Source organism: Colobus angolensis, unplaced genomic scaffold (assembly GCF_000951035.1).
Source record: "Colobus angolensis palliatus isolate OR3802 unplaced genomic scaffold, Cang.pa_1.0 Scaffold344, whole genome shotgun sequence".
NCBI classification, from domain to species: Eukaryota; Metazoa; Chordata; class Mammalia; order Primates; family Cercopithecidae; genus Colobus; species Colobus angolensis.
Genome location: NW_012116755.1, coordinates 764,886 through 791,449, shown reverse-complemented (window position 1 = coordinate 791,449; position 26,564 = coordinate 764,886). Strand labels below are relative to the sequence as shown.

The window sequence follows — 26,564 nt, the reverse complement described above, 5'->3', positions numbered from 1 at the left end:
GGTGATTTTTTAAAAGAAAATGGGTAATGTTTACCTTTTGCTTTTTTAAGTGTTTCCAAATTCTGCTGTGCTAAGCGGCTTAAACTATGCAGCTGGCTACAGCGGTGGGCGACGCCCCAGCTCCTCTGCCACCTAGGCCAACAGAGCACACAAGCATGTTAACAAGTGGCACCCCGAAGAAGGAGCACGCACTCACCACAACTACGGGAGTCCTTGGGAAGCCAATGAGTCTCTTTCTGAAGCTGGCACATCACATGTTTAGATTGATCATATGTTTCTAAGCTAGTTAATTTTTAGATAAGCAACCACATGGAAAATGAATTGTTTACCAGAGGGCAGAATTATTACTACTATGCTCAGGTATCCAAAGATTTAAAAAAAGCAAATATATGATGTTTCTATTTAAAAATAAGATGATGAAATGGGAAAACTTTGAAAAAAGTATTTTTCTTTTTCACATTGTTATAATGATGATGGTTTTGTTTTAGATTCAAGTTCCAACTAGGAATTCCAGTTAGGTTTATCAGGTTCTCTTTTCTGTTTTTGAGACAGGGTCTCACTTGGTCGCCCAGGCGGGAATGCAGTGGTGCAGTCATGGCTCACTGCAGCCTTGACCTCCTCTGCTCAAGAGATCCTCCTACCTCAGCCTCACGAGTAGCTAGGACTAAAGGCATGCGCCACCATGGCTGGCTACTTCAAAAATTTTTTTTGGAGAGACAGGGTTTCACCATGTTGCTCAGGCTGGTCTTGAACACCTGGGCTCAAGTGATCCACTGCCTCGGCCTCCCAGAATGTTGGGATTACAGGCGTGAGCCACCGTACCTGACCTCAGGTTCTTTTTATCTCATTCTAGAGAAAGTGATTTTGATGAAATCACGTGTATCTGCTCATTTCAGAAATTAATGTTAAAGCCCAGTGACACATGGAACCTGACATGGACACGATGTCAGAGGCCCTGCTGTGTAACTGTGAAGAGCGCTGGTCTTGAGTGGTGTCAGAAAACCCACCTTGGAGTTCTAAGGTGGTTTACTAGCTCTGTAACCTTGAACAAGCTGCTTTTAGCCTTCCTAAGGTTTTCACTTTCATGCATGCAAAGTGAGGATGTTTCCTGCTGCACGGGTAGTAGACATCAAATGAGGTCATGTGTGTGAAGGAGTCCAGGCATTCAAGACAGGCTCTCAAGAAACACAGGTTCTTCTTTTATCCTAATACTGATTCTGATGAATGTCATTTCTGATAAAATGAAAACTTGTTTAAAAAATTTTTTCTTTAAACTACAATTTAAAAAGTAAAATATAATTTCAAAGAATATTAATTTTTGATTATTTGACATTAAAAAATTTAAGTGACAAAAGTAGTAAATGCTGTTTTCATTAAAAATGGTGTTCTATATAGGCTGTTTAGAATGAAAAACAATGTCATTAGTTAATGTTTCTGTTTGCTGGAGTTTTGGCTAATTTTTTTTAGCAAGTAAAGAAGCCCTCATGCCCATAGTCCTCAAATGTTATGGTCTCAGGGGCCCTTTTATACTCTTAAAAATTGAAAACTCCAAGGAGTTTTTGCTTATGTGGGATATATAAATATATATATATATATATATTTTGAGACAGAGTCTTACTGTGTCACCCAGGCTGGAGTGCAGTGGTGTGCTCTTGGTTCACCGCAACCTCCATCTCCCGGGTTCAAGTAATTCTCCTGCCTCAGCCTCCTGAGTAGCTGGGATTACAGGCATGCACCACCAGGCTTGGCTAATTCTTGTATTTTTAGTAGAGACGGGGTTTCACCATGTTGGTCAGGCTGGTCTCAAACTCCTGACCTCGTCATTTGCCTGCCTTGGCCTCCCAAAGTGCTAGGATTACAGGCGTGAGCCACCGTACCCGGCCAGGTTATATCTATTGACATTTACCATAATATAAATTAAAGCTGAGAAATTTCTCCATAATACTGTAAAATAATGTTTATTTCTTTTTTTTTCTGTTTAAGAAATCCTTTCATTTTCTTTTTTTTTTTTTTTTTTTGAGACAGAGTCTCGCTCTGTCGCCCAGGCTGGAGTGCAGTGGCCGGATCTCAGCTCACTGCAAGCTCTGCCTCCTGGGTTTACGCCATTCTCCTGCCTCAGCCTCCAGAGTAGCTGGGACTACAGGCGCCCGCCACCTCGCCCGGCTAGTTTTTTTTTTTTGTATTTTTTAGTAGAGACGGGGTTTCACCGTGTTAGCCAGGATGGTCTCAATCTCCTGACCTCGTGATCCACCCGTCTCGGCCTCCCAAAGTGCTGGGATTACAAGCTTGAGCTACCGCGCCCGGCTAAGAAATCCTTTCATTTTCTTAACCCAGTCTGCTTTGACAGATCTTTTAAAATTTCTATTAGAAAAAGTTATTTGCATGCACATTAATTTATTTACCTTATAAACTTTTAAAAATGATCTTACTATTTTTAGTTAGAAAAGTTTATGCTAATAGACTATGGAATGGGAAGAACCCCCTATAATAAAGTTTAATCTGAAAATGATTAGTGTGATGGTAAAATAACAGATATATGCATACATTCAAACATTTCACACATGGAAGTCTAAAAGAATGCTTTGAAATTCTGAATTATCTTATGATGATTTGATTATACAAGAACAGAACATGTAAATACTATCTGTACTCTGTAAACACAGGAAAAAAAGGTGTTTTTATGGTACCCAAATAGTCATTTGTTTTAATATAAGAAAAAAAAGTCCTAATAATGAGAATTGAAAACAACAAAACAGGCTATAGCAAAAAGTAACAAAGATGTTTAAACATGAAGACTAGATGACGATTTTTCTGAGTTCTATTGATGGGAAGTCCAATGACTGAATGACCTGACTCCTCCTTTTCCTTTCCTTACAGTTTTAAGAACTGTTAAATCTATTCCGCAATAAATTTCAGCATGGATCTTTATATAACTGCAATTTTCAAGTTTATGAAAACTTACTTAAAAAGTTCCGCGATATAATATAGAACCAAGAATACAACATCCATTTTCTCCCTCCCCTCCTCTTTTTAAACTCAAATACTAATCTTTTAAAACACTTATTATTATTTAGAGATGGGGTCTTGCTATGTTTCCCAGGCTGGTCTCAAACTCCTGGCCTCAAGTGATTCTCCTGCCTTGACCTCCCAAAGTGCTAGAGGTATGAGTCACTGTGCCTGGCCTTAAATATCTTATAAGATGGGGGCATAATTATTTTTTATATATTTTGTGTATATGGAATAGGGTATTTTTCTTACAAACTTATTATGTAAAAAAGTTTATTATGCCAAAAATGTCAGTACTTAAGCCTTACTTCTTTATCTATATATAGAAGAAAGAAGTAACATATATATAAATTGAGACGAAGTCTTGCTCTGTCACCTAGGCCGCAGTGCAGTGATGCAATTATAGCTCACTGCAGCCTCAAGCTCCTGGGCTTAAGTGATCCTCTTGCCTCATCCTTCCAAGTAGCTGAGACTACAGGTGCAGGCACCGTGCCTAGCTAATTTTTTTTTTTAAGTTTTGTAGACATAGGGTCTACTAGCCTGTTGCCCAGGCTAGTCTTGAACTCCTGGGCTCAAGTGATCCTCCCACCTTGTGCTCGGATCCTCCCAAAGTGCTCGGATTACAGGCAAGAGCCACTGTGTACAGCCTTACTTCAATATTTAAAATAAGAAATTACTAAGAGTTTTCTTACACAGATGAACATTTCATGATGTTCATAAAGAGAATTGAAGAGTACTCAGTTATCAGAGCCATTAAAGTTAAAGATGCAAATATTTAGCTGCTGAAAAGCTTATCAGTTGGTAATTCATTTTAATTTCTAAATTAGGTTCTCTCTTCTTTATTACCTGATATCTGACAGTTGCAATTGATGAGACAGTTCATCTTTTAAACGATCTAGTTCTTTTCTAAGTGGCAAACTGTTCTTTAGGTTTTTAACAGCACTTTTCCCATTGTTATCTAACCAGGATCTAGAAGGAAAAGAGAGAGAGGGGGAGATATATATATGTATATATATATACACACACACACACTTTAATACTAACCATAATATAAGTATTTCTACTATTAAAAGACACATGCATGCACTTGCATATTCACAATAGCAAAGACTTGGAATCAACCTAATCAATAGATTGGATAAAGAAAATGTGGTATATATATATATATGATGGAATACTATGCAGCCATAAAAAAGAATGAGTTTTTGTATTTCATGGGAACATGGATGACGCTGGAGGCTATCATCCTTAGCAAACTAACACAGGAACAGAAAACCAAATACTGCTTGTTCTCACTTATAAAAAGGAGCTAAATGATGAGACCACATGGACACAAAGAGGGGAACAACAGACACTGGGGCCCACTTGAAGGTAGAGGATAGAAGACAGGATCAGTAAAAACAACTATAGGGTACTAGGCTTAGTACCTAGGTAACAAAATTAACTGTACAACAAACCCCTGTGATGAGAGTTTATTTATATAACAAACCTACACATGTACCGCCGAACCTAAAAGTTAAAAAAAATTGTACTCAAAAAAAAAAGGACACATACATTACCTTAAAGCAGCCCCAGTGTTAAACCGAGTTTTCAATCAAACCTTTACTTCTACCTATTCTTTTTCAGAAATACCTACTTTTAAAATAAGTTGCTTGGAGAACTGCCAACACCTGTCAAATCATATTCTAGTTATGACAACTTCCTTTGCATATTAAAAAATTAAATTTTAATTATATCAAACCTGTCACTAGATTTCTAGATATAATTTTTTTAAATTAAAAATACTTCAAAGTGTGTTTATTACTACCTTCAGTAAGCTATACTAGATCTTCACTGATGTCAGCCATACACATATGGGAGGGTAGAACTAATACTAATTATGGAGTAAGTGACCAAATATTATAATAGAGCTAAAAAGGTGTAAAAGTCAAACTCAACAGACATATCTGATGGGACTAGTGACAATTAAGAGGCAATGGGTCCTGATGAAGGAATATGAAAAGATTACTTTGTGGATTCTAGCTGGGTGGACTCCAGTTTCTCCCTTTATTTTAGTCTTGGATATTACTACCCTGAGCTCCCAATGCTTATTCCCTCATCCCTGTAACCTAGTCCCTCTGACTGGTCAGACCTTACCAATCTAGTCATTTTGCCACACCCTCCTTCCAGGAGGGCCTCTTCACTACCCTGGTGCTCAGTGACACCTCCATTCCTTTCCACCCAACCAAATGTCCAGTTTCAGTCTCGTCTCAACTATATCAACTCTATAATCAGCTCAGCAGAAAGATGTTCTCTAAACCTGTATTTCTTAGAATGTTTACCTCAATAGTCTTATAAGAACTAAATATCAAAAATGCTTTGGCCGGGTGTGATGGCTCAAGTCTGTGATCCCAGCACTTTGGGAGGCTGAGGTGGGCAGATCATGAAGTCAGGAGTTCGAGACCAGCCTGGCCAAGGTGGTGAAACCCCGTATCTACTAAAAAATACAAAAAATTAGCCTGACGTGTTGGCGTGCACCTGTAATCCCAGCAACTTAGGAGGCTGAGGCAGGAGAATCGCTTGAACCGGGAGGCGGAGGTTGCAGTGAGCTGAGATCACGCCACTGCACTCCAGAGCTTGGGTGACAGAGTAAGATTTCATCCAAAAATTAAAAACAAAACAAAAAAAATCTTTAAAGTTAGAAGACAGCTTTCAGAAAACAGCTGAAAGCCTGTGTGGCCTTCTAGAAAGCAGCACCACCTCTGTAGAAACCGTCTCTCACTTGGTGCTATAATCATGACACAAGGGTGCTTGTTAGTGCTCAGGGTCACTGGCTACCCAAGGGAAGTCCAGAGAAATGAGTGACCTGGATGGAGTCCTGGGAGGCTGATGAGCTGCTGCAGGAGTGGGTGGTGAGGGAGCGGGGATAGAATGGTAAAGTGACTCTGGGCTGAGGGGAACATTTCAGATTCCAAAACAAGGTGGTAGGGAGTGGGCCCTAGGCATTACTATGCAACAGAAAACTCCAGGAAAACCAGAGGTTCCCTTTCTTCTTCTTATTTTTTTGTACAGACTAGGTCTCACTTAGGCCCAGGCTGGCCCCAAACTTCTGTGCTCAAGTGATTCTCCTGCCTTGGCCTGCCAAAATGCTAGGATTATAGGCATGAGCCACCATGCCTGGCCATTTTTTCTTAAAAAAATTTTTTTTAACTGGCTATGCTAATCTTCTCTGTATTGTTCCAATTTTTTTGAGATGGGGTCTAACTATGTTGACCAGGCTAGAATAGATTGGTGTGATCATGGCTCACTGCAGTCTCAACCTCCTGGGCTCAAGTGATCCTCTAGCCTTAGCCTCTCTAGTAGCTGGGACTACAAGCATGTGCTACCATGCCCACCTAATTTTTAAAAATTATTATTTGTAGAGATGAGGTCTTGCTATGTTGCCCAAACTGGTCTTCAACTCCTGGGCTCAAGTGATCTTCCCCAACTGGCATCCCAAAGTGCTGGCATTAAAGGTGTGAGTCACTATACCTGGCCTCATTCCATTTTTAGTATATGTACTACTGAAGGGAGCACTAGGTTCCTTAATAGTCACTTTATATGTTTTAGATGTTGTGATCTAAAGTATTTAACAATTATCAAGTTTAGAATATTGAAACTGACAAATCATTATGCATCTATTAAACGTTTATCCTGAATGCCTGACATTGTGTTGTGTTGGAATTACAAGGAAGATAAAGTCCTTGTTTTAAAGGAAGACACATTTAATAAGGAATATAGAGATAAGTAATTAGAATAGAAGAACTAGTATGAGAAAAGAAGAAGTAATTCTTCCTGGAAGATTCTGTCGAACAGGTAGTATGTGATCTGGAACCCAAAAGATGTATCAGATCTTTCCAGGTAGGTGAGAGAGAATGGCATGTCAATCATAATAGTGCACAAAGATCTATGAGATGAGCCAATGTGCCCAGATGACAGGATGCTTAGAGGGAGAGAAGGGCATAAGAGACTGGAGAGGGACGACGGGTAAACTGGGGTCAGACCATGAAGGGTCTTACACACTGAGAAAGGGAATTGGAAGTTTATCCTCTAGGTGAAAGTGTTCAATTGTTTTTTTTAAATTCACTGACGTTGCATAGCAATTAATAATCCTTCCTATACCCTCTTTAAGAATACTGGTAAACATTTTGTCACTTCTGCATGGCATGTGATTAAGCAGGTAAATATATCTTAATTTATATCACTACTATTGGATATAGCATTACAATTTTCCAACTTTTCCACACTTATTAAGTAATACATATTGTTCAACTTACTTAAAATCATGTAAGAGAAAGCACGATTTATTGACATATGAATTATCAAATGATACACTATGTTTGGTTTGGGGCCCAAATGTTTTGAAACATAGATTCAAATATGATCTTATAGATTCATGAATTGATTTTTGGAATTCTTACATTTAATGTATAAAAATCAACTGGTCTAGCCTAACAATATTTGTGTTTTGTTTCTAAAAACTGAAGTAAAAACAAAGACTCTCAACATGGTTTTTGTTTTTATTATTATTATTTTTTGAGACGGAGTCTCACTGTGTCACCCAGGCTGGAGTGCAGTGGCATGATCTCAGCTCACTGCAACCTCCGCCTCCCAGGTTAGAGTGATTCTTCTGCTTCAGCCTCCTGAGTAGCTGGGACTACAGGTGGGCACCACCATGCCCGGCTAATTTTTGTATTATTAGTAAAGACGGGGCTTCACCATATTGGCCAGACTGGTCTTGAACTCCTGACCTTGTGATCCACCCACCTTGGTCTCCCAAAGTGTTGGGATTACAGGCGTGAGCCACCGCGCCCGGCCATGGTTTTTAATATATACAGATATAAAGATACATGTTTCCTGGCTCTGGCCACTGAGAGGATTAGTAGTAACTGAGCACATGTAGCACTGAGATGTTGGTGTCTATAAACCAATCCCTACTAGAAAGAGCCAGAGCTTCCTGGCAAAACTGAATCAAACTTTGGAACAGGAACAGTACAGATGAACCTGGAACAACTTGGTGAACCAGAAAGTAAGAGAATAATAGGAAAGATGGGGACATAGGCACTTCACATAGTCCCCATATGAAGAGATGATGAAATGAAGAAATCAACATGTGGCAACCAGCAGAGTAATATGTGATTCAAGCAAGAATCATCAATGAATATTAGAGCAAGTGAGGTAGTAAAAATCTAAGGAGTAAAAGAATATTTATATAGCCCTAAATATTTCCTTAACAGAAGCTAATTAAAGGAAAAAAAATCATAACTTCCTGGAAGAAATTAGTATCATTAGTAATGGGTTACATAAACATCACATGCCTCCTACATAATCCACTGAAAACACCACAACATCACTTCTGGGGTAGGCCTGTGAAAAACTCTGACTGTAATTATGAGGAAACATCAGATAAACAAATGGTAAGACATTCTACAAAATAACTGGCTTGTATTCATCAGGGTAATGAAAGACAAGAAAACACTGAGGAACTGTTCCAGATTAAAAAAGACTAAAGAGATTTGACAACCAAATGTGGCTCATGATTTGGGATTTTCTTTTCCTAATAAAGGGCAGTGCTCAGAAAATGAGTGACATTTGAATAACATCTCAGGGTTAGCTAACAGTATTGTCATAAGTGTTAACTTTTTAATTTTTATTATTTTCCAAGATAATGTTTTTATATTTAAAAAATGTACAACCTAGGTATTCAGGGGTAAAGGGACATTGTGGCTGCAACTTACTCAAATGGTTTAGAGAAAAAATGTGTATAAATATACATATATAATTTCAATATTTAAACATATATATAAAATGATAAAGCAAATGTAGTACAAAGTTAACATTTGAGGAATTTGGGTGGAAATTACATGGGACTTCTTTATATTATTTCTGCAAATATTCTTTTTTTTTATTTTAGTCTCTACCTTTTTTATTTTAGAGACAGGGCCTTGCTCTATTGCCCAGGCTGGAGTACAACAGCACAATCATAGTGTCACGGGATCCTTGGGGTGTCGCTTTTCCAGCTGGAAACCTCTGTGGTTGGTAGTGTCCTTGCCTGAGTTGGGCTCAGGCCCACTGGGCTCATTCTGCCCACTTTGCCTGGCAGGCTGCACTCCGCTCACACTACTGGCCCAGATCCCACGTCTGCCAAGGGCCAGCCAGGCACAGAGTGGCAAGGGGTGTGTGAGTGAACGCAGGGTCCAGCCAGTGTGCACAGCCAGGTGTGCTGACTGCAGTGGAGCAGGCAAACCCATGCACCAGCACAGGCGCTGGCTCCATGCAAGGCTGCAGATGACCAGGTGTACCACTGTGGGAACCGAGGAACGTGGTGGTTCCTGGAAGCTTGGAGACACCAGGAACCACAGGGCCCCAAAGTGGGTGTCACAGCCCTGGCTTGGGGAGCCCCTAGGTCTGGCCTCCCCGAAGGGCTGCAGCTTTTCTCTCCTTGTCACTTGTAATGTGGTGAGCAGAGGGCGTGTTTCAGCTCTGTTTGTGTTATAGCTCTTTAAGTCCCACCATTAGGTGTTCACAAGTTCTTGTCCCATGTCCAGGAAGAATGAGGTATGTGGACAACTGGAGGATGAGCAAGTCAGAGAGGAGCTTCAGTGAGTGATAGAACAGCTCTCAGGAGACCTGGGGTAGCTCCTTTCTGCAGGCAGGTGGTCCCCACGAGTGTCCAGCTCTCAGCAGAGAAGAGACACACAGTGGGTAGCTCCTTTTCACAGGCAGGCTGTCTCAACATTGAGGGGACCTGAAGTGGGTAACTCCTTCCTGCAGCTGGCAGTCCCAATGTTGGCATGAGTCTGGCTGAGTTCAGGGTTTTTATGTGCTCAGAAAGGTTTTTCCTGGTGGGCCTGCAAAAAGGCCCATCCAATTGGCCGAACCGTCATCAATGAAGTCTTTACTCTGGGCCACGGACTTCACCTGGAACTGGCAGCCCAGTCCCCACACTTCAGGCTGTTCCTGGCTTGAAGGTGGGGTTTCATCAGGGCCCTGGCCCTTTCTGCCCAGAAACCTATCTGCCTCCCGCCATCAACATGCCATCCATGGTACCCAGGCTGTTTGTGCTGAGGGGCACCTGCAGGCCTGGGCCAAGCTGCCCTCAGCCACCCTCACCATGCCTCCCTCCCATGCTCATCAGCACCCAAAGTCCAGAGGGGACAGAGACAGCAGGGGGCTGGTGTGTCAGCACCACCCTGGCCAGGTTGTGACAGCGCCCAGGCTCTGCTACAACTTTGCTCTGCACCTGAGTGGGCACTGGGAGTTGGGAGAGGCCAGGGAGTGGGAGCAGGTACTTCTGAGCTGGCAGGGGCGGGGGTTCCCAGGCCCCTGAGAGCCCAGAGATGTCCCAGTCCAGAGTGGGTGGCTGGGCAGCTGCAGCTGCGCCAGGGAGCATGTGGCTCCCACCCTACCAATTCAGTAGGAGGCAGGGCTCCCGCCTGTTCCCAGCCCACACCAGCTCTGAAGAGCATGCAGCCCCGGCCACCTCTCTCCTGCTGCAGCCAGCGTCTTAGCAGTGGCTGCTCCAGATGGGGCTGCTGCTGCCATCAATAGCTCACTGTAACTTTGAACTCCTGGGCTCAAGCAATCCTCCTACTTGGCCTCAGGAGTCGAAAGAACTACAGGTGTGGCTAATTTTAAAGTGTGTGGTTTTTTTTTTTCCCCCCAGTTTCTGGCTCTGTTGCCCAGGCTGATGGACAGTGGTGCAATCTCAGCTCACTGCAACCTTCGCCTCCCGGGCTCAAGTGATTCTCCTGTCTCAGCCTCTTGAGTAGCTGGGATTATAGGTGTGAGCCAGTTTGCCTGGCCCTATTCCGGCAAATTTTCTGTGGGTCTGAAATTATGTCAAAATTAAAATTAAAAAATAGCTTAAAAAAAAGAAAGTGTAAGTTGCTGGCTACTGTTTGTAAGCATTTCTCTAGAGAAAAAAAATAATTGTAGAGAATGTCTTTATTCTTGAATATGTGAAAAACAAAACTGAAAATAAAGTCAACAAAAGCATTTTCTTTTTAGTTTTGGTGCTTATGTACAAGAGACACCATCTTGTGTTTCTGAATTGTGATCAAATCAATGCAACTATCAATGCAACTGTCAGGTGAAAGTAATCAGAGACAAATTTTCGGTTTTTTTTTTTTTTTTTGAGACAGAGTCTTGCTCTGTTGCCCAGGCTGGAGTGCAGTGGTGTGATCTCAGCTCACTGCAAGCTCTGCCCCCTGGATTCATGCCATTCTCCTGCCTTAGCCTCCTGCGTAGCTGGGACTACAGGCACCCACCACCATGCCCAGCTAGTGTTTTTTGTATTTTTAGTAGAGACGGGGTTTCACCGTGTTTGCCAGGATGGTCTCGATCTCCTGACCTCATGATCCGCCCTTTCACCGTGTTCGCCAGGATGGTCTCGATCTCCTGACCTCATGATCCGCCCGCCTCGGCCTCCCACAAGTGCTGGGATTACAGGTGTGAGCCACTGCACCCAGCCTTTCAGAATTATTTTTTATGCTCCTTAACTTTTTCAGGATCAGCAGTCCCTGTATTTTTCTTTAAAACAATTTAAATAAGTATATGGATCTATTTCTTAGGGTAAAACACTCTGCACAAAAGCATCTACAGTAAAGTGAAAGTCTCTCTTCTCAGCTCATACCCATCAGGACACTTTCTCAACCATGTCCTCCAATATTCTGTAAATATGACAAGAGACTTCATATCCTTGTAATTTATTTTCTATTTACATTAGATAGAGCTGGTTTCTTTCATTGGCAATCAAAAACTCTTGACTAATAAAATTCCATTTGGTTTTCTTAGTGACAATCCTAAGTAGTGCAAGTGTATCTCTGCCTTTCCAACATTTACATGTCCCATTTCTGTTTCTTATTATACATTGGCTGGACTCTCCAGGACAAATACATTGTAGAGGTGATAGCAGGCATTCTGGCTGGCTTGTTTCTCCACAGTTCTGAGCTCATCTGCTTTCTGTCTTCCAAAAATTCCTAAAAATGTGTCTATCAGTATTTTCTTATTTATCAAGCTCCATGAAATTTAATAAATGCCTGTATTTGCAGGCTACCAACTGGGATCTCCTCTAAATAATGCATGAGCTATTAAGGGGAATGATGTGATCAAAGCCTTTGGTAAAGTTGGGAATATAGAAGGAATGTAGAATCTAGGTTGCAGGGAAGAGAAACTGGTGGTAGAAAGATCCTTAGGAAGTTATTCCAATAGTCTAGAGAAAAATGAATGTGGCAATGAGGATTCCCATTAAACAACTTTGAATGATCTGTTCCCACATCAAGCAAAAACTATGAAAACTGGAAGTAAGCCAAGAGCTAGATTTACTTGAAAATCTTTCTGAGCTCCCTAATATGTCCTGTGATTGGCTGTAATACTTATTCAGTATTCCTTTTTGGACCAATCACAGCCTGTTTGTATAATAATTTATCTCTACATGTCTTATGTCCCCCATTATCCTATTACCCCCATGAGGGAAAGATGAGTCTTTTATTATCTAATGTGTACTTAATCTGAATGTCATCACAGTGAGATCACTAGACAGCATGAAATTTGACTATAAATTAAACCATAAGGCAAACAGAAAAGAATACCTTCCTGATTAATGTGGAAACACATGGTTACCTTGTCTAACCATACTTGAGGTCAGAAATAAAGTTCTAAATTACTCTCTAAATGAGAATACTTTATTGGATTTTTAAAGGATCATTACTGCCTGAATTTGTCACATAAATCATTTTAATTCTTAGCTTAATTTTATAATCACAGACATTTAAAAATTCAGAGCCTTTGTTTTCAATGGTGAGTCCAATTAATTACTATTGAGATAAAATAGAGAAATCTCATATTTATTCCATAGTAAAATACCAAGTAAGCCAGAATGTTTAACCTCTACTAAGCAAAAACTTTTTTAAAAATGCTGATTTTATAAAAAATGAAATTACCTATAAACAAGTACATACTAGTTAGTAATCACTAATATATTTTTCCTAACCTAATTATTTTTTTCTTTTTTTAAAGACAGAGTCTTACTCTGTTGCCCAGGTTAGAGTGCAGTGGTGTGATCATGCCTGGCTAATTAAATTTTTTTTTTTTTAGAGGCAGGGTCTTGTCATGTTGCCCATGCTGATCTTGAACTCCTAAGCTCAAGTGATCCTGCTGCCTCAGCCTCCCAAAGTGCTGGGATTATAGGCATAAGCCACTGCACCCAGCCCCTTAACCATTTTTAAGTGTACAGTTCAGTGGTATTAAGTATATTAACATTGTTGTGCAACTATCACCACCATCAATCTTCAGAACTCTTTTCATCTTGCAGAACTCAAACTCTGTACCCATTAAACACCAATGCCCCCTTTCCCTCCCTCCAGCCCCTGGCAACCACTGTTCTATTTTCTGTCTCTATGAATCTGACTACTCCTTGTACTTCACATAAGTAGAATCATACACCATTTGTCTTTTTATGACTGGTTTATTTCATGTAGCACGATGTCCTCAAGGTTCATGTATTGTAGATGGTGTCAGAATTCCTTCCTTTTTAAGGCTAACATTCCACTGTACAAGTATATCAAATTTTGCTTATCCATTCATCCACTGATGGACACTTGGGTTGCTTCCACCTTTTGGCTATTGTGAATAATGCTGCTATGAACATGGGTATACAAATATCTACTTGAGACACTGCTCTCAATTTTGTGGTAAATCTATATTTAAGTTTTTGAGGAATCACCGTATCATTTTCCATAGCAGCTGCACCATTTCACATTTCCACCAGCAGTGCACAAGGGTTCCAGTTTCTCCACACCCTCATCAACCCTTGCTATTTTGTTTTTTGGACAGTAGCCATTCTAACGGGTGTGAGTAGGTACCTCACTGTAGTTTTAATTTGCATTTCCGTAGTGATTAATGATGTTGAGTATCTTTTCATGTGCTTATTGGCCATTTATATACCTTCTTCGGAGAAATGTCTATTCAAGTCCTTTGCCCATTTTTGAAATGGGTTTTTTGCTTGTTGAGTTTTAGGAGTTCTCTATCTGTTCTGGATATCAATTCCTTTATCAGATATATGAGTTGCAAACATTTTCTCTCATTTTGTGGGTTGCCATTTTACTGATAGTGTCTTTTAGTGCACAAACTTTAAAAATGTTCATGAAATCCAATTTGTCTATTTTTCTTTTGCTGCCTGTGTTTTAGGTGTTATATCCAAGAATTCACTGGCAAATCCAATGTCATGAATCTTCTGCCCTATGTTTTCTTCTAAGAGTTTTATGTCTTACATTTTGGTCAAAGATCCATTTTGAGTTAATTTTAGTATAAGTCAGTGTCCAACTTCATTCCTTTGCATGTGGCCAGTTTTCCCAGTACCATTTGTTGAAAAGATTATCTTTTCCCCATTCAGTGGTCTTGGCATTCTTGTTGAAAACCAGCTGACCATATATGCAAGGATTTAATGCTATATTCTCTATTCTATTCCATTAGTCTATATGCTTGTGTATTTTTCTTTTTATAGAGATGGGGGTCTCACTATAGTGCCTGGGCTGGTTGGCTCAAGTAATCCTTCTGCTTCAGCCTCCCAAAGTGCTGGGATTACAGAAGTGAGTCACCACACCTGGCCTATATGTCTGTTTTTATGCCAGTATCACAATGCTTTGTTTACTATAGCTTTGTAGTAAGTTTTGAAGTGAGGAAATGTGAGTTCTCCAGCTTTGCTCTTCTTTTTCAGGATTGTTTTGGCTATTTGAGGTCCCCTGAAATTCTAATTTTAGGATGGGTTTTTCTACTTGTGTGAAAAATGTCCTTGGGATTTTGATAGGGATTGCATTAAATCTGTACATTGCTTTGGGTATTGACATCTTAGTATCATCTTCTGATCCATGATCATAGAATGCCTTTCCATTTATTTATATCTTCTCTCATTTCTTTCAGAAATGTTTTATAGTTTTCATTGTACTACAAGTCTTTCATCTCTTCACTCAATTCCTAAGCATTTTATCCTTTCTGATGCTATTGTAAATGGAACTGTTTTTGTAATTCCCTTTTTGGATTCATTGCTAGTATACAGAAATGTAATTAATTTTTGTGTATTGTATCCTGCTAAGTTGCTGAATTTGCTTATTAGTTCTAATAGATTCTCAGTGGAATCTTCAGAGTTTTCTATGTATAAGACCACTATCATCTGTGAACAGATAATTTTACCTCTTCCTTTCCAAGTAGATGACTTTAATTTCTTTTTCTTGCCTAATTGCTCTAAGACTTCCAGTAGTACGATGAATAAAAGTTGTGAAAGTAGGCATCCTTGCCTACTTTCTTATGTTACATGAAAAACTTCAGTCTTTTACTATTGAGAATGATGTTTGCTGTGGGTTTTCACATATAGCTTTTATTATGTTGATGTAGTTTCCTTTATTTCTAGTTTATTGTTTTTAGGATGAAAGGATGTTGAATTTTGTCAAACGCTTTTTTCTGCATCATGATCATTTTAGATGATTTAAATGACCATGTGGGGTTTCTCCTTCATTCTGTTAGTGTGTATCACACTGACTGATTTTGTATGTTGAACCATCCTAGTACTCTAGGAATATATCCCACTTGGTCATAGTATAGAATCCTTTTAATATGCTGCTGAATTAATTTTTCTAGGATCTTTTGAAGCTTTTTGCATTAATGTTCATAAAGGATATTGATCTGTGGTTTTCTTTCCTTGTAGTGTCTTTGTCTGTCTTTGGTATCAGGGTAATGCTGGTCTCACAGAATGAGTTAGGGAGTGTTCCTTCTTCAGTTTCTTTTTGAAAAGTTTGAGAAGTATTGCTGTTAAATGTTTGGTAGAATTTGCCAGTGAAGCCATCCAGTTCAGGGCTTTTCTTTGTTGGGAAATTTAAAATTACTGTCTCAGTCTCATTTTCTATTTCTTTGTGGTTTAGTCTTGGTAGATTTTGTGTTTCTAGAAATCTGTCCATTTTATCTGGGTTATCCAATTTGTTGGTGTACAAATGCCCATGGTACTCTCTTATAATCTTTATTTCTGTGGAATTGGTAGTCATGTTCCTACTTTCATTTCTGACTTTAGTAATTTGAGTCCTTTCTTTCTTTCTTAGTCCATCTAGCTAAAGGTTTGTCGATTTTGCTGATCTTTTCAAAGAACCAACTTTTGGCTTTGTTGATTTTCTCTATCATTTTTCTATTCTCTGTTTATCTAATATCTATTTTGATTATCTGCTCTAATCTTTATTATTTCCCTCCTTCTACTAGTTTTGGGTTTAGTTTTTCTTTCTCTAATCCCATAAGGTGTAAAGTTAGACTGCTGATTTGAGATCTTTCTTGTTTTTTAAATGTGTTTATAGCTATAAATTTCCCCCTTAGCATCGCTTCACTGAATTTGTTGTGTCCTGTAAATTTTGGTACCTTGTGTTTTTGTTTTCATTCATCTATATTTTATTTTTTGCTCAAAATTGTTAATCATACTTTTTTTTTAATTTTCAGGGTACATTCAGTAACGTAATATTCATATAATTTGTAAAAATCATATCAGTGTAATCGGTATATTCATCACCTTAAATCTTTTATTGTAGAAACATTTCAATTCTCTTCTAGCTATTCTGAAATACATGATTGATGATTGTAAACTATAGTCACCTTACTGATCTGTCAGACAGATCTTACTTTTATCTATCAAACTGTATATTTGGACCCATTAATCAACCTCTCTTCATATCCCCCTGAAGATTTTCCCCTCCTTTTTCTCCTAAAAGTCTTAGTACTTTACATTTTACATTTAAGTCTATGATTTATTTGGGTTAAAATTCTTAATTTTTTATTTTAGGTTTGGGGCACATGTGCAGGTTAACAAAGGCAAACTCATGTCAGGGGTCTCACGTACAGACCATTTCATCACCCAGATACTAAGCATAGCACCTGATAGTTATTGTTCCTAATCCTCTCCCTCCTCTTACTCTCCTCCCTAGATATAATTTTAACTTTTATTTTAGATTTGGGAGTACATGTGCAGGTTTGTTACATGGGTGTATTGTAACATGCTGGGGTTTGGGGTATGATTCATCCTGTCACCCAGGTATTGAGTGTAGCATAGCACCTGATAGTTAGAAACCCCTTCCCCTCTCTCTCCTTCCCGCTCTAGTTATCCCCAGTGTCTGTTGTTCTCCCTGTTGTGCCCACTGGTTCTCATTATTTTGTTCCCACTTATAAGTGAGAACATGTGGTATTTGGTTTTCTGCTCCCGCATTAGTTTGCTAAAGACAATGGCCTCCAGCTCCATCCAAGTTCCCGCAAAGGACATGATCTCATTCTTTTTTATGGCCTCATAGCATTCCATTATGTATATGTACCACATTTCCCTTAGCCAGTCCCAGTCCATTGATGGGCACTGAGGTTGATTCCATGTTTTTGCTATTGCGAACGGTGCTGCAATGAAGATATGTCAGCATGTGTGTTTACGGGAGAATGATTTATATTCCTTTGGGTATACACCCTGTAGTGAGACTGCTGGGTTGAATGTTAGTTGTTTTAAGTTCTTTGAGGAACTGCCACACTACTTTCTACAATGGTTTAACTAATTTACACTCCTACCAACACTAAATAAGCATTCCCTTTTCTCCACAACCTGACCACAGCATCTGTTTATTATTTATCTATTTATTTATTTGAGACAGGGCCTTGCTCTGTCATCCAGGCTGGAGTGCAATGGCATAATCTTGGCTTGCTGCAACCTCTGCATGCACCCCACCCCACCCTCCCCACTGAGGCCCAGGCTCAAGCGATCCTCCTGCCTCAGCCTCCCCAATAGCTGGGACTATAGGCGCATGGCACGAAGCCTGGCTATTTTTTTGTATTTTTGGTAGAGAGGGGGTCTCATCATGTTGCCCAAGGTGGTCTTAAACTCCTGAGTTCAAGCAATCTCCCCACTTTGGCCTCCCAAAGTGCTGGGATTACAGGTGTGAGCAACTGGCCTGGGTTTTTAATGCTAGCCATTCTAACTGGTGTGAGATGGTATCCCATCGTGGTTTTAATTTGCTCCCCCACTTTTTTTTTGGAAACAGAGTCTCGCTCTGTTGCAGTGATCTCGGCTCACTGCAACCTCTGCATCCCAGGTTCAAGCGATTCTCCTGCCTCAGCCTCCCAAGTAGCTGAGAGTACAGGCACCTGCCACCATGCCCACCTAATTTTTGTATTTTTAGGAGAGATGTGGTTTCACCATGTTGGCCAGGCTGTTCTTGAACAGCCTGTGATTTGCCTGCCTCAGCCTCCCAAAGCACTGGGATTACAGGTGTGAGCCACCACACCCGGCTGCATTTTGCTTATGATTAGTGATATTGAGCATTTTTTCATACGTCTGTTGGCTGCACGTACATCTTCTTTTGAAGAGTGTCTCTTCATGTCTTTGCCTGCTTTTTCATGGGGCGTTTTTTTGGTTGTAAAAGTTTTTTTTGGGGGGAGGGTAGGGTTGGGGACAGAGTCTCACTCTGTCGCCCAGGCTGGAGTGCAGTGGCACGATCTCAGCTCATTGCAACCTTCACCTCCTGGGTTCAAGTGATTCTTGTGCCTCAGCCTCCCGAGAGCTGGGATTACAGGCATGTGCCACCATGCCCAGCTAATTTTTGTAATTTTAGTAGAGATGGGGCTTCACCATGTTGGCCAGACTGGTCTCAAACTCTGGACCTCAGGTGATCCGCCTACCTCAGCCTCCCAAAGTGCTGGGATTACAGGTGTGAGCCACTGTGCCCAGCAGTTTGTAAGTCTTAAGTTCCTGATAGATTCTGGATATTAGACCTTTGTCAGATGTATAGTTTGCAAGTACTTTCTCCCATTCTGTAGGTTGTCTGTTTACTCTGTTGATATGTTTCTTTTGCTGTGCAAAAGCTCTAGTGATAACATTTGTCAATTTTTGCTTTCGTTGCAATTGCTTTTGGCATCTTCATCATGAAATCTTTGCCAGCCCCTATGTCCAGAATGGTATTTTCTATTTTCCCTGGGATTTCTTTTTATTTTTAATTTTCATGGGTACATAGTAAGTATATTTACGTGGTACATGATATCTTCTTTGATCTGCTGGTTAAGAGTGCTTTAATTTCCACAATTTTGTGAAATTTCCAGTTTTACTTCTGTTGTTGATTTCTAATTTCATCCCATTGTGGTCAGAGAAGATACTTTGTATATTTATCTTTTGAAATCCATTGAGACTGAATTTGTGGCTGAAAATATGGTCCATCCTAGAAAACACTCCACGTGGACTCAAGAAGAATGTGTATGCTGCTGTTGTTAGGTAGAGTGTCTTGTATATGTCTGTTAGATCCAGCTTGTTAATTGTGCTATGCAAGTCCTCTGTTTCCTCACTTATTTCTTGATTCTTCTATACACTATTGAGAGTGGAGTATTAAAGTGTCCAGCCATTATTGCAGAACTTTCTATTTCTCTCTTCAATTCAGTCCACTTTTGCTTCATATATTTTGATGATCAGGAATTAGGTAGATGAATATTTATAGCTGCTATCACTTGTTGCTGTATGGAGCCTTTTATTAATATGTAATATCCTTCTTTGTCTCTTGTAATCTTTTTAAATTTCATGTCTATTTTGTCTCATATTAGTATAACTCTCTTTTGGTTACCATTGCACGGAATACTATCCTTTTCCATCCTTTCACTTTCAACTCTGGATCTAAAGTGAGTCTCCTGTAGACAGCATATAGTTGAATCATTTACTTACTTACTTACTTACTTAATTAATTTTATTTATGAGATGGACTCTTGCCCTGTCGCCCAGCCTGGAGTGCAGTGGTGCGATCTTGGCTCACTGCAAACTCTGCCTCCCAGGTTCTCACCATTCTCCTGCCTCACCCTCCCGAGTAGCTGGGACTACAGGCACCTGCCACCACGCCCAGCTAATTTTTGTATTTTTAGTAGAGACAGGGTTTCACCATGTTGGTCAGGCTGGTCTCGAACTCCTGACCTGGTGATCTACCTGCCTTAGCCTCCCAAAGTGCTGGGATTACAGGTGCGAGCCACCTCGCCCAGCCAAATCATGTTTTTTAAATCCACTCTGCCAATATTTGTCTTTTGGAAAGTTTAATCCATTTACGTTTAATTACTTATAAGACAGGACTTAATTCTGTCATCTTGCTATTTGTTTTCCATGTGTCTTATCGCTTTTTTGTCCCTTATTTCTTGCACTACTATCTTCTTTTGTGTTTAGTTGATTTTTTTTTTTTTGTGGTGAAACATTTAAATTCCTTTCTCGTTTCCTTCTGTGTATATCCTTTAGGTATTTTCTTATGGTTACCGTGGGGGATTACATTTAGCAACCTAAAGTTATAACACCCTAATTTGAATTTATACTAGCTTAACTTCAATAACAAAAGCTCTGTTCCTTTACTAGCTCTCCCCAACCTTTTCAGTTGTTATCACAAAATTACACATTGTCCAAAAACATAAACTAATAATACTTTTAATAAAGTATTTTTTATACTTTATTAAAATATACTTTATTAAAAGTATTATTAGTTTTAGAAAGAGTAGTGATAGTTCTTTTTAAAAATGGCTTTGTTGGAATATAACTCATATACCACACAACTCACCCATTCATCCATTTTTAGTATGTTCACAGAATTGTACAACCACCACCACAGTCAATTTTAATATACTTTCATCACCTGAATAAGAAAACACGTACGCACTAACAGTCCTGCTCTCCAGCCCTACCAACCACTTATCTACTTTCTGTCTCTCTAGATTTGCCCATTTTAGGTATTTTACATAAAATGGAATCATACAGTACGTGGTTGACTGCAATCAGCTTCTGTGACTTAGTATGTTTTCAAGATTCATCCACGTTGTAGTAAGTATCACTACTTCATTCCTTTTTGTGGTTAAATAATATTCCATTATATGGATATACCACTTTAAAAAAATCCATGTATCAGTTGGTAGACATTGGGTTATTTCCACTTTTGGCTACTATGAATAATGTTGCTATAAGCATATTTTTGTGTGAATGTCTGTTTTCATTTCTCTTGGGTGTATACCTAGGAGTGGAATTCTTGGGTCACATAACTCTCTTTAATATTTTGTAGTATTGCCAAACTGTGTTCCACAGCAGCTGCACCATTTTATATGGAGGAGAGTTCCAATTCCCCTACCTGCTCACCAACACTTGTTATTCTCTTTTAGAATATAGCCATCATAGGGTATTGAAGTGGTAACTGGTTGTGGTTGTTTATTTGACCTCGGCCTGTGCTACAGTTTAAATATTTGTCCCCTCCAAATCTCATGTTGAAATTTAATCCCCAGTGTTAGAGGCAGGGCCTGGTGGGAGGTTTTGGGTCATGGAGGCAGAACTCTCATGAATGGCTTCATGTCATCCTCATGGTAATGACTGACTTCTCACTATTAGTTTCCATAAGATCTGATTGTTAAAAATAGCCTGGCGCCTCCTCCTCTCTTTTTTTCCTCCTTTCTTGTCATATGACGCTTGTTCTTCTTTCCCTTCTACCATGAGGGGAAGCTTTCTGAAGTCCTTACCAGAAGCAGATGCTGATGCCATACTTCTTGTACAGCCTGCAGAACCATGAGCCAAACAAACCTCTTTTCTTTATAAATTACCCAGCCTCTAGTATTCCTTTATATTATAGCAATGCAAAATGGACTAAGACAGCTTGATTAAAAATGATTTCATTATAATTGCAGCAATATGTATCATACATAAATTACATGTATTGTTAAAAGATCCAAATAAAAAGAAAAAAACTGATAATAAAATGAAGCCAAAAGAACATTAAAAGATATATAAAAATGAATGCCAGAACGCCATGTACAAGGACTAATGCTGGACTGTGAAATCATTTGGTTTAGTTCCTAGGGTCATGATGCTTTTGAAATAAAAATACTTTAGTAACTCAAGCGAAGTTCAGTTTTCCATGGATTTAAGAGATGAAAAAGGAGAGCCATGATCCAAATTACAATAAAGTTAAAATTGCATAAATTTTATACTCCTAGGCCTCAAACTGTACAAAACAAAGGAGTTTAGACCAATAACAGCCTTTATTTTATTTTCACTGCCTGAAGTTCATAGAGCAATAGTTTTTTATTTTTAATTTTTATTTTTTTGGAGAGACAGGGTCTCACTCTGTCATCCAGGCTGGGGTGCAGTGGTGTGATCACGGATCACTTCAGCCTCGACCTCCTGGGCTCAGGTGATCCTCCTGCCACAGCCTCCTGAGTAGCTGGGAGTACAGGCACATGCCGTCACACCTGGCTAATTTTTTAACTTTTATTTTTCTAGAGACAAGGTCTTACTATATTGCCCAAGCTGGTCTTAAACTCCTGGCCTCAAGCAATCCTCCCACCTTGGCCTCCCAAAGTGCTGGGATTATAGTCAGGAGCCACTGCACCTGACATCAAAAGCTTTTTATACTTCTCTGATGGCAACACATAGTGAGAAATATTTCACATAGTGAACCAGCATATACACACACACTTGTATTTATGTGTATGTACCTAAACCAAGTATTCTGAGAAATAAACTTACTACTAGAAATGCATTCACAATATATAGTTAAAATTAAAAAAAAAAAAAAGAAAGCAAAGCAAAACAACTTTGCTGGTCCTGAGTCACTAAATTGTGCATTATCACTTGTAATTTTAAAAACAGTGACTTAGCCTATAAACAAGGGGAAGAGTAAATAAATGCATGATATGAGTTAAATCATGACTATCAAATCCCAAACATTCTATAGAATAGTTCCAATGTTGTAGGTGTGTCCAATGCGGTATTTCATGAACACAAAAACTGATTCAAAGTGTAGACACTCAAAGTGAAATGTAAATATATTTGAGCTAAGGTCAAATAAAGAAAATGGAACTCTGACATTCACTGGTATCTTAGCAGCTGTAAGAATAGTATTTCAATGGTCTTTTTATAGTTCAATGACATGTTTGTTCAGTGGGATAGACATTTCAATATGGAATTGTTTTGTTTATATAAAATGGATCTGGTTAGCTCCTCTCAAACACAAGCTATATAATTAAAGTACATTTTTGTTTTAATATAATTTGATAATCAAAGAATATACCCAAAATATAGAAATACAAAAATTGACAACACAGAACAGCATTTCCTAATTTTGTTTTAGACTGGAACATTCCTTTTATAATTTTATATAATCTTCAAAAACTACTTAGGTATTAAATTTTTTTCTTTTCTTTTCTTTTCAGAGTCTCACTCTGTCACCCAGGCTAGAGTGCAGTGGCACAATCTTGGTTCACTGTAATCTTTGCCTCCGGGGTTCAACCAGTTCTCCTGCCTCAGTCACCCGAGTAGCTGGGACTACAGGCATGCGCCATCACGCCTGGCTAATTTTTGTATTTTTGCATTTTTTTTTTTAGTAGAGATGGGGTTTCACTATGTTGGCCACGCTGGTCTTGAACTCTTGACCTCAAGTGATCTGCCCACCTCAGCTTCCCAAAGTGCTGAGATTATAGGCATGAGCCACCACACCTGGCCTAAAACTTTCAATTTTTACTATTTTTATATGGTATATAACAAAGGAATGTTGAAGTAAGATAAAACACAATTTGCTGAGAAATTCAAAATTACAAACCATGCCCTAAAATATACATTAAAATGTAATCAATGGATACAGTATAAAAGTGGGTTAAATAGAGTTTTTATGACCTGATAAATCTCCCACTTTGTGTTTTTAAAAAACTCCTCCAGCCTCGGCAACCAAACAAGACCCTGTCTCAAAAAATATTAAACAATAAAAATAAAAAACTCAACCGATTTATTTTTATTTATTTTAATTTAAAAATGCTAAGACACAATTTTACCCTGCACTTTTCAGCAAAACCAAAAACAGATAAAATTATTTTGAAAGCTAAAGTCTATACTAAATAATACTGTAATTATATTTTCTCATTTAACATAGTGCTCAGAAACATTAAAACCATCTTAACTTGCTTTCAAGATTTAATTAAAAAGAAAATTTTGGGCCAGGTACAGTGGCTCACACCTGTAATCCCAGCACTTTGGGAGGCCGAGGTGGGTGGATCACGAGGTCAGGAGATTGAGACCATCCTGACTAACACGGTGAAACCCTGTCTCCACTAAAAATACAAAAAAATTAGCCGGGCGTGGTGGCATGCACCTGTAGCCCCAGCTACTCTGGAGGCTGAGGCAGGAGAATGGCGTGAATGCGGGAGGCGGAGCTTACAGTGAGCTGAGATCGCGCCACTGCACTCCAGCCTGGGCAACTGCACAAGACTCCGTCTCAAAAAAAAATAAAATAAAATTTTGATTCAATGAATGTAATTTGTAAATCAGGAGATCAGATGGATATAAATGTGCAGAACTATCATTTTTATGCTCCTTCTGAACTATATAATTCAGCATATGTTTCTTATGATTCCTCTCTATAATCTATACATGTAACGAAGATAAATTAAACAATACATGAATAAAAATTTAAACTGCATATGGCCAAAGTGACCATGGTGGCTAAGAGGCTTTAGTAGACTTACAGGCACCCTGAATCTCCCTACTAGGCAGTCACTTGATTCACATGATTTGAAAGCTCTGAAATGGTTCAACAGTTTTACAATTATTTGTAAAATAATTACAGATATAAAAAAATCAGTACAGTGTCTCTTGCAACATGAGGCATTAGTTCCAAGCCCACCCACAGGTACCAAAATCTGTGCATACTCAGGTCCTATAGTTGGCCCTGCCAAACTTGCATATACCAACAGTCAGCCTTCCCTATACATAGGTTTCACATCTTGCTAATACTGTACTTCCTCCCTTCCTCCCTCCCTTCCTTCCCTCCTTCCCTCTTTTCTTTCTTTCTCTCTTTCTCTCTCTTTCTATTACTATTTCAATAGTTTTAGGGGAGCAAATATGGTATGTTCAATCTGCTTTTGGTTGAAAAAAAAATCCATGTAAGAGTGGATCTGCACAGTTCAAACACACATTCTTTGAGGGTCAACTGTAATTGAAATGAGAAATTGATAGAGATAGCATTCTGGCTTTTATAATATAAGCTCCTGGAACCCTTACTAGGAAAAACTACCATATATTAAAACATTGAACAAACCCTCAGCAGAGGTTCCTTCAAACTGGGCAATGCCCATGCTTGGGTAAAGGTCAAGGGGCTCTGGGCCTATGTGAACATGCTAGAATTGGGAAACCAGGTTATGAAAGGGAGATAAGAGATATGAAACCTTTCAGATGAGTACAGGTATTATAATGCTACATCAGCACTGTAAGACATGCTGGTGAAGGGATTTAGCCTACACTGCATTTCACTCTAACGGCCCAATGAGCAGTATTCCTTCTCTTGTCTTGGTTCTGTGTAGTGCTGTCCTCTCTCTCTTACCCAGCCTGGAGTTTTTGCTCTAAACTTACACACTCTTAAGCTAAACTCAAACTCCATGAGGTGTGATGATCTGGTTCAGGTAAATCAATAAGATGTCAATGCTTAAGAAATATAATCTAGGCGCGGTGACTCGTGCCTGTATTCCCAGCACTTTGGGAGGCTGAGGTGGGCAGATCACCTGAGGTCGGGAGTTTGAGACCAGCCTGACCAACATGGAGAAACTCTGTCTCTACTAAAAATACAAAATTAGCTGGGCATAGTGGCGCATGCCTGTAATCCCAGCTACTCGGGAGGCTGAGGCAGGAGAATTGCTTGAATCTGGGAGGCAGAGGTTGCGGTGAGCAGAAGTCGTGCCATTGCACTCCAGCCTGGGCAACAAGAGCAAAACTCCATCTCAAAAAAAAAGAAAAAAAAAAAGAAATATAATCTAGCCAGGCATGGTGGCTCATGTCTGTAATCCCAGCGCTTTGGGAAGCTGAGGCAGGAGGATCACTTGAGCCCAAGAGTTTGAGACCAGCCTGGGCAACATAGTAAGACCTTGTCTCTACTAAAAATTAAAAAATTAGCCAGGTATGGGCCAGGCACAGTGGCTCATGCCTGTAATCTCAACATTTTGGGAGGCCAAGGTGGGTGGATCACCTGAGGTCAAGAGTTCGAGACCAGCCTAGCCAACATGGTGAAACCCCATCTCTACTAAAAATACAAAAATTAGCCAGGGGTGTGGTGGTGTGTGCCTATAATCCCAGCTACTCAGGAGGCTGAGCCAGGAGAATGCTTAACCCAGGAGGCGGAGGCTGCAGTGAGCTGTGATCATGCCACTGCACTCCAGCCTGAAAGAGTAAGACCCAGCCTCAAAAAGAAAAAAAAAAGAAAGAAAGAAAAAAAAAGAAAGAAATTGAAAAAGAAATACAATCTAAGGCCCCTTCAATATAAGCATTAAAAACTAAGAAAAAAAACCCCTATCTACTGTAATGCTATGTCACTATACATTTCACTTTATGAAGCTAAAAAAAAAAAAGGCTGTAACTGCTTAATAATGGGTTTACTTTAATTTCTGTAAAGATAAAATAGCTATTGACAACAAGATGGATAATAATCAGTTATTTAGAAAGCTAAATTTCCACTGACTTCAACTTCTAAAACAGTGGTCTATTTTTTTTTTTT

At 39.4% G+C, this 26,564-nt stretch overlaps 1 protein-coding gene across 5 annotated transcripts in view; it reads right to left on the bottom strand.

Moving 5' to 3' along the window:
• Positions 1-26,564, bottom strand: part of TCAIM (T cell activation inhibitor, mitochondrial) — a 71,721-nt gene that overhangs the window by 12,846 nt on the left and 32,311 nt on the right. For all 5 annotated transcript variants that reach the window (XM_011952610.1, XM_011952613.1, XM_011952611.1 and 2 more), the window contains 2 exons: positions 3,853-3,975; positions 35-132 (listed from right to left, as the gene is read on the bottom strand). In XM_011952610.1, coding sequence (XP_011808000.1) covers positions 35-132; positions 3,853-3,975 — 221 coding nt within the window. The remainder of the gene's footprint in view (positions 1-34; positions 133-3,852; positions 3,976-26,564) is intronic.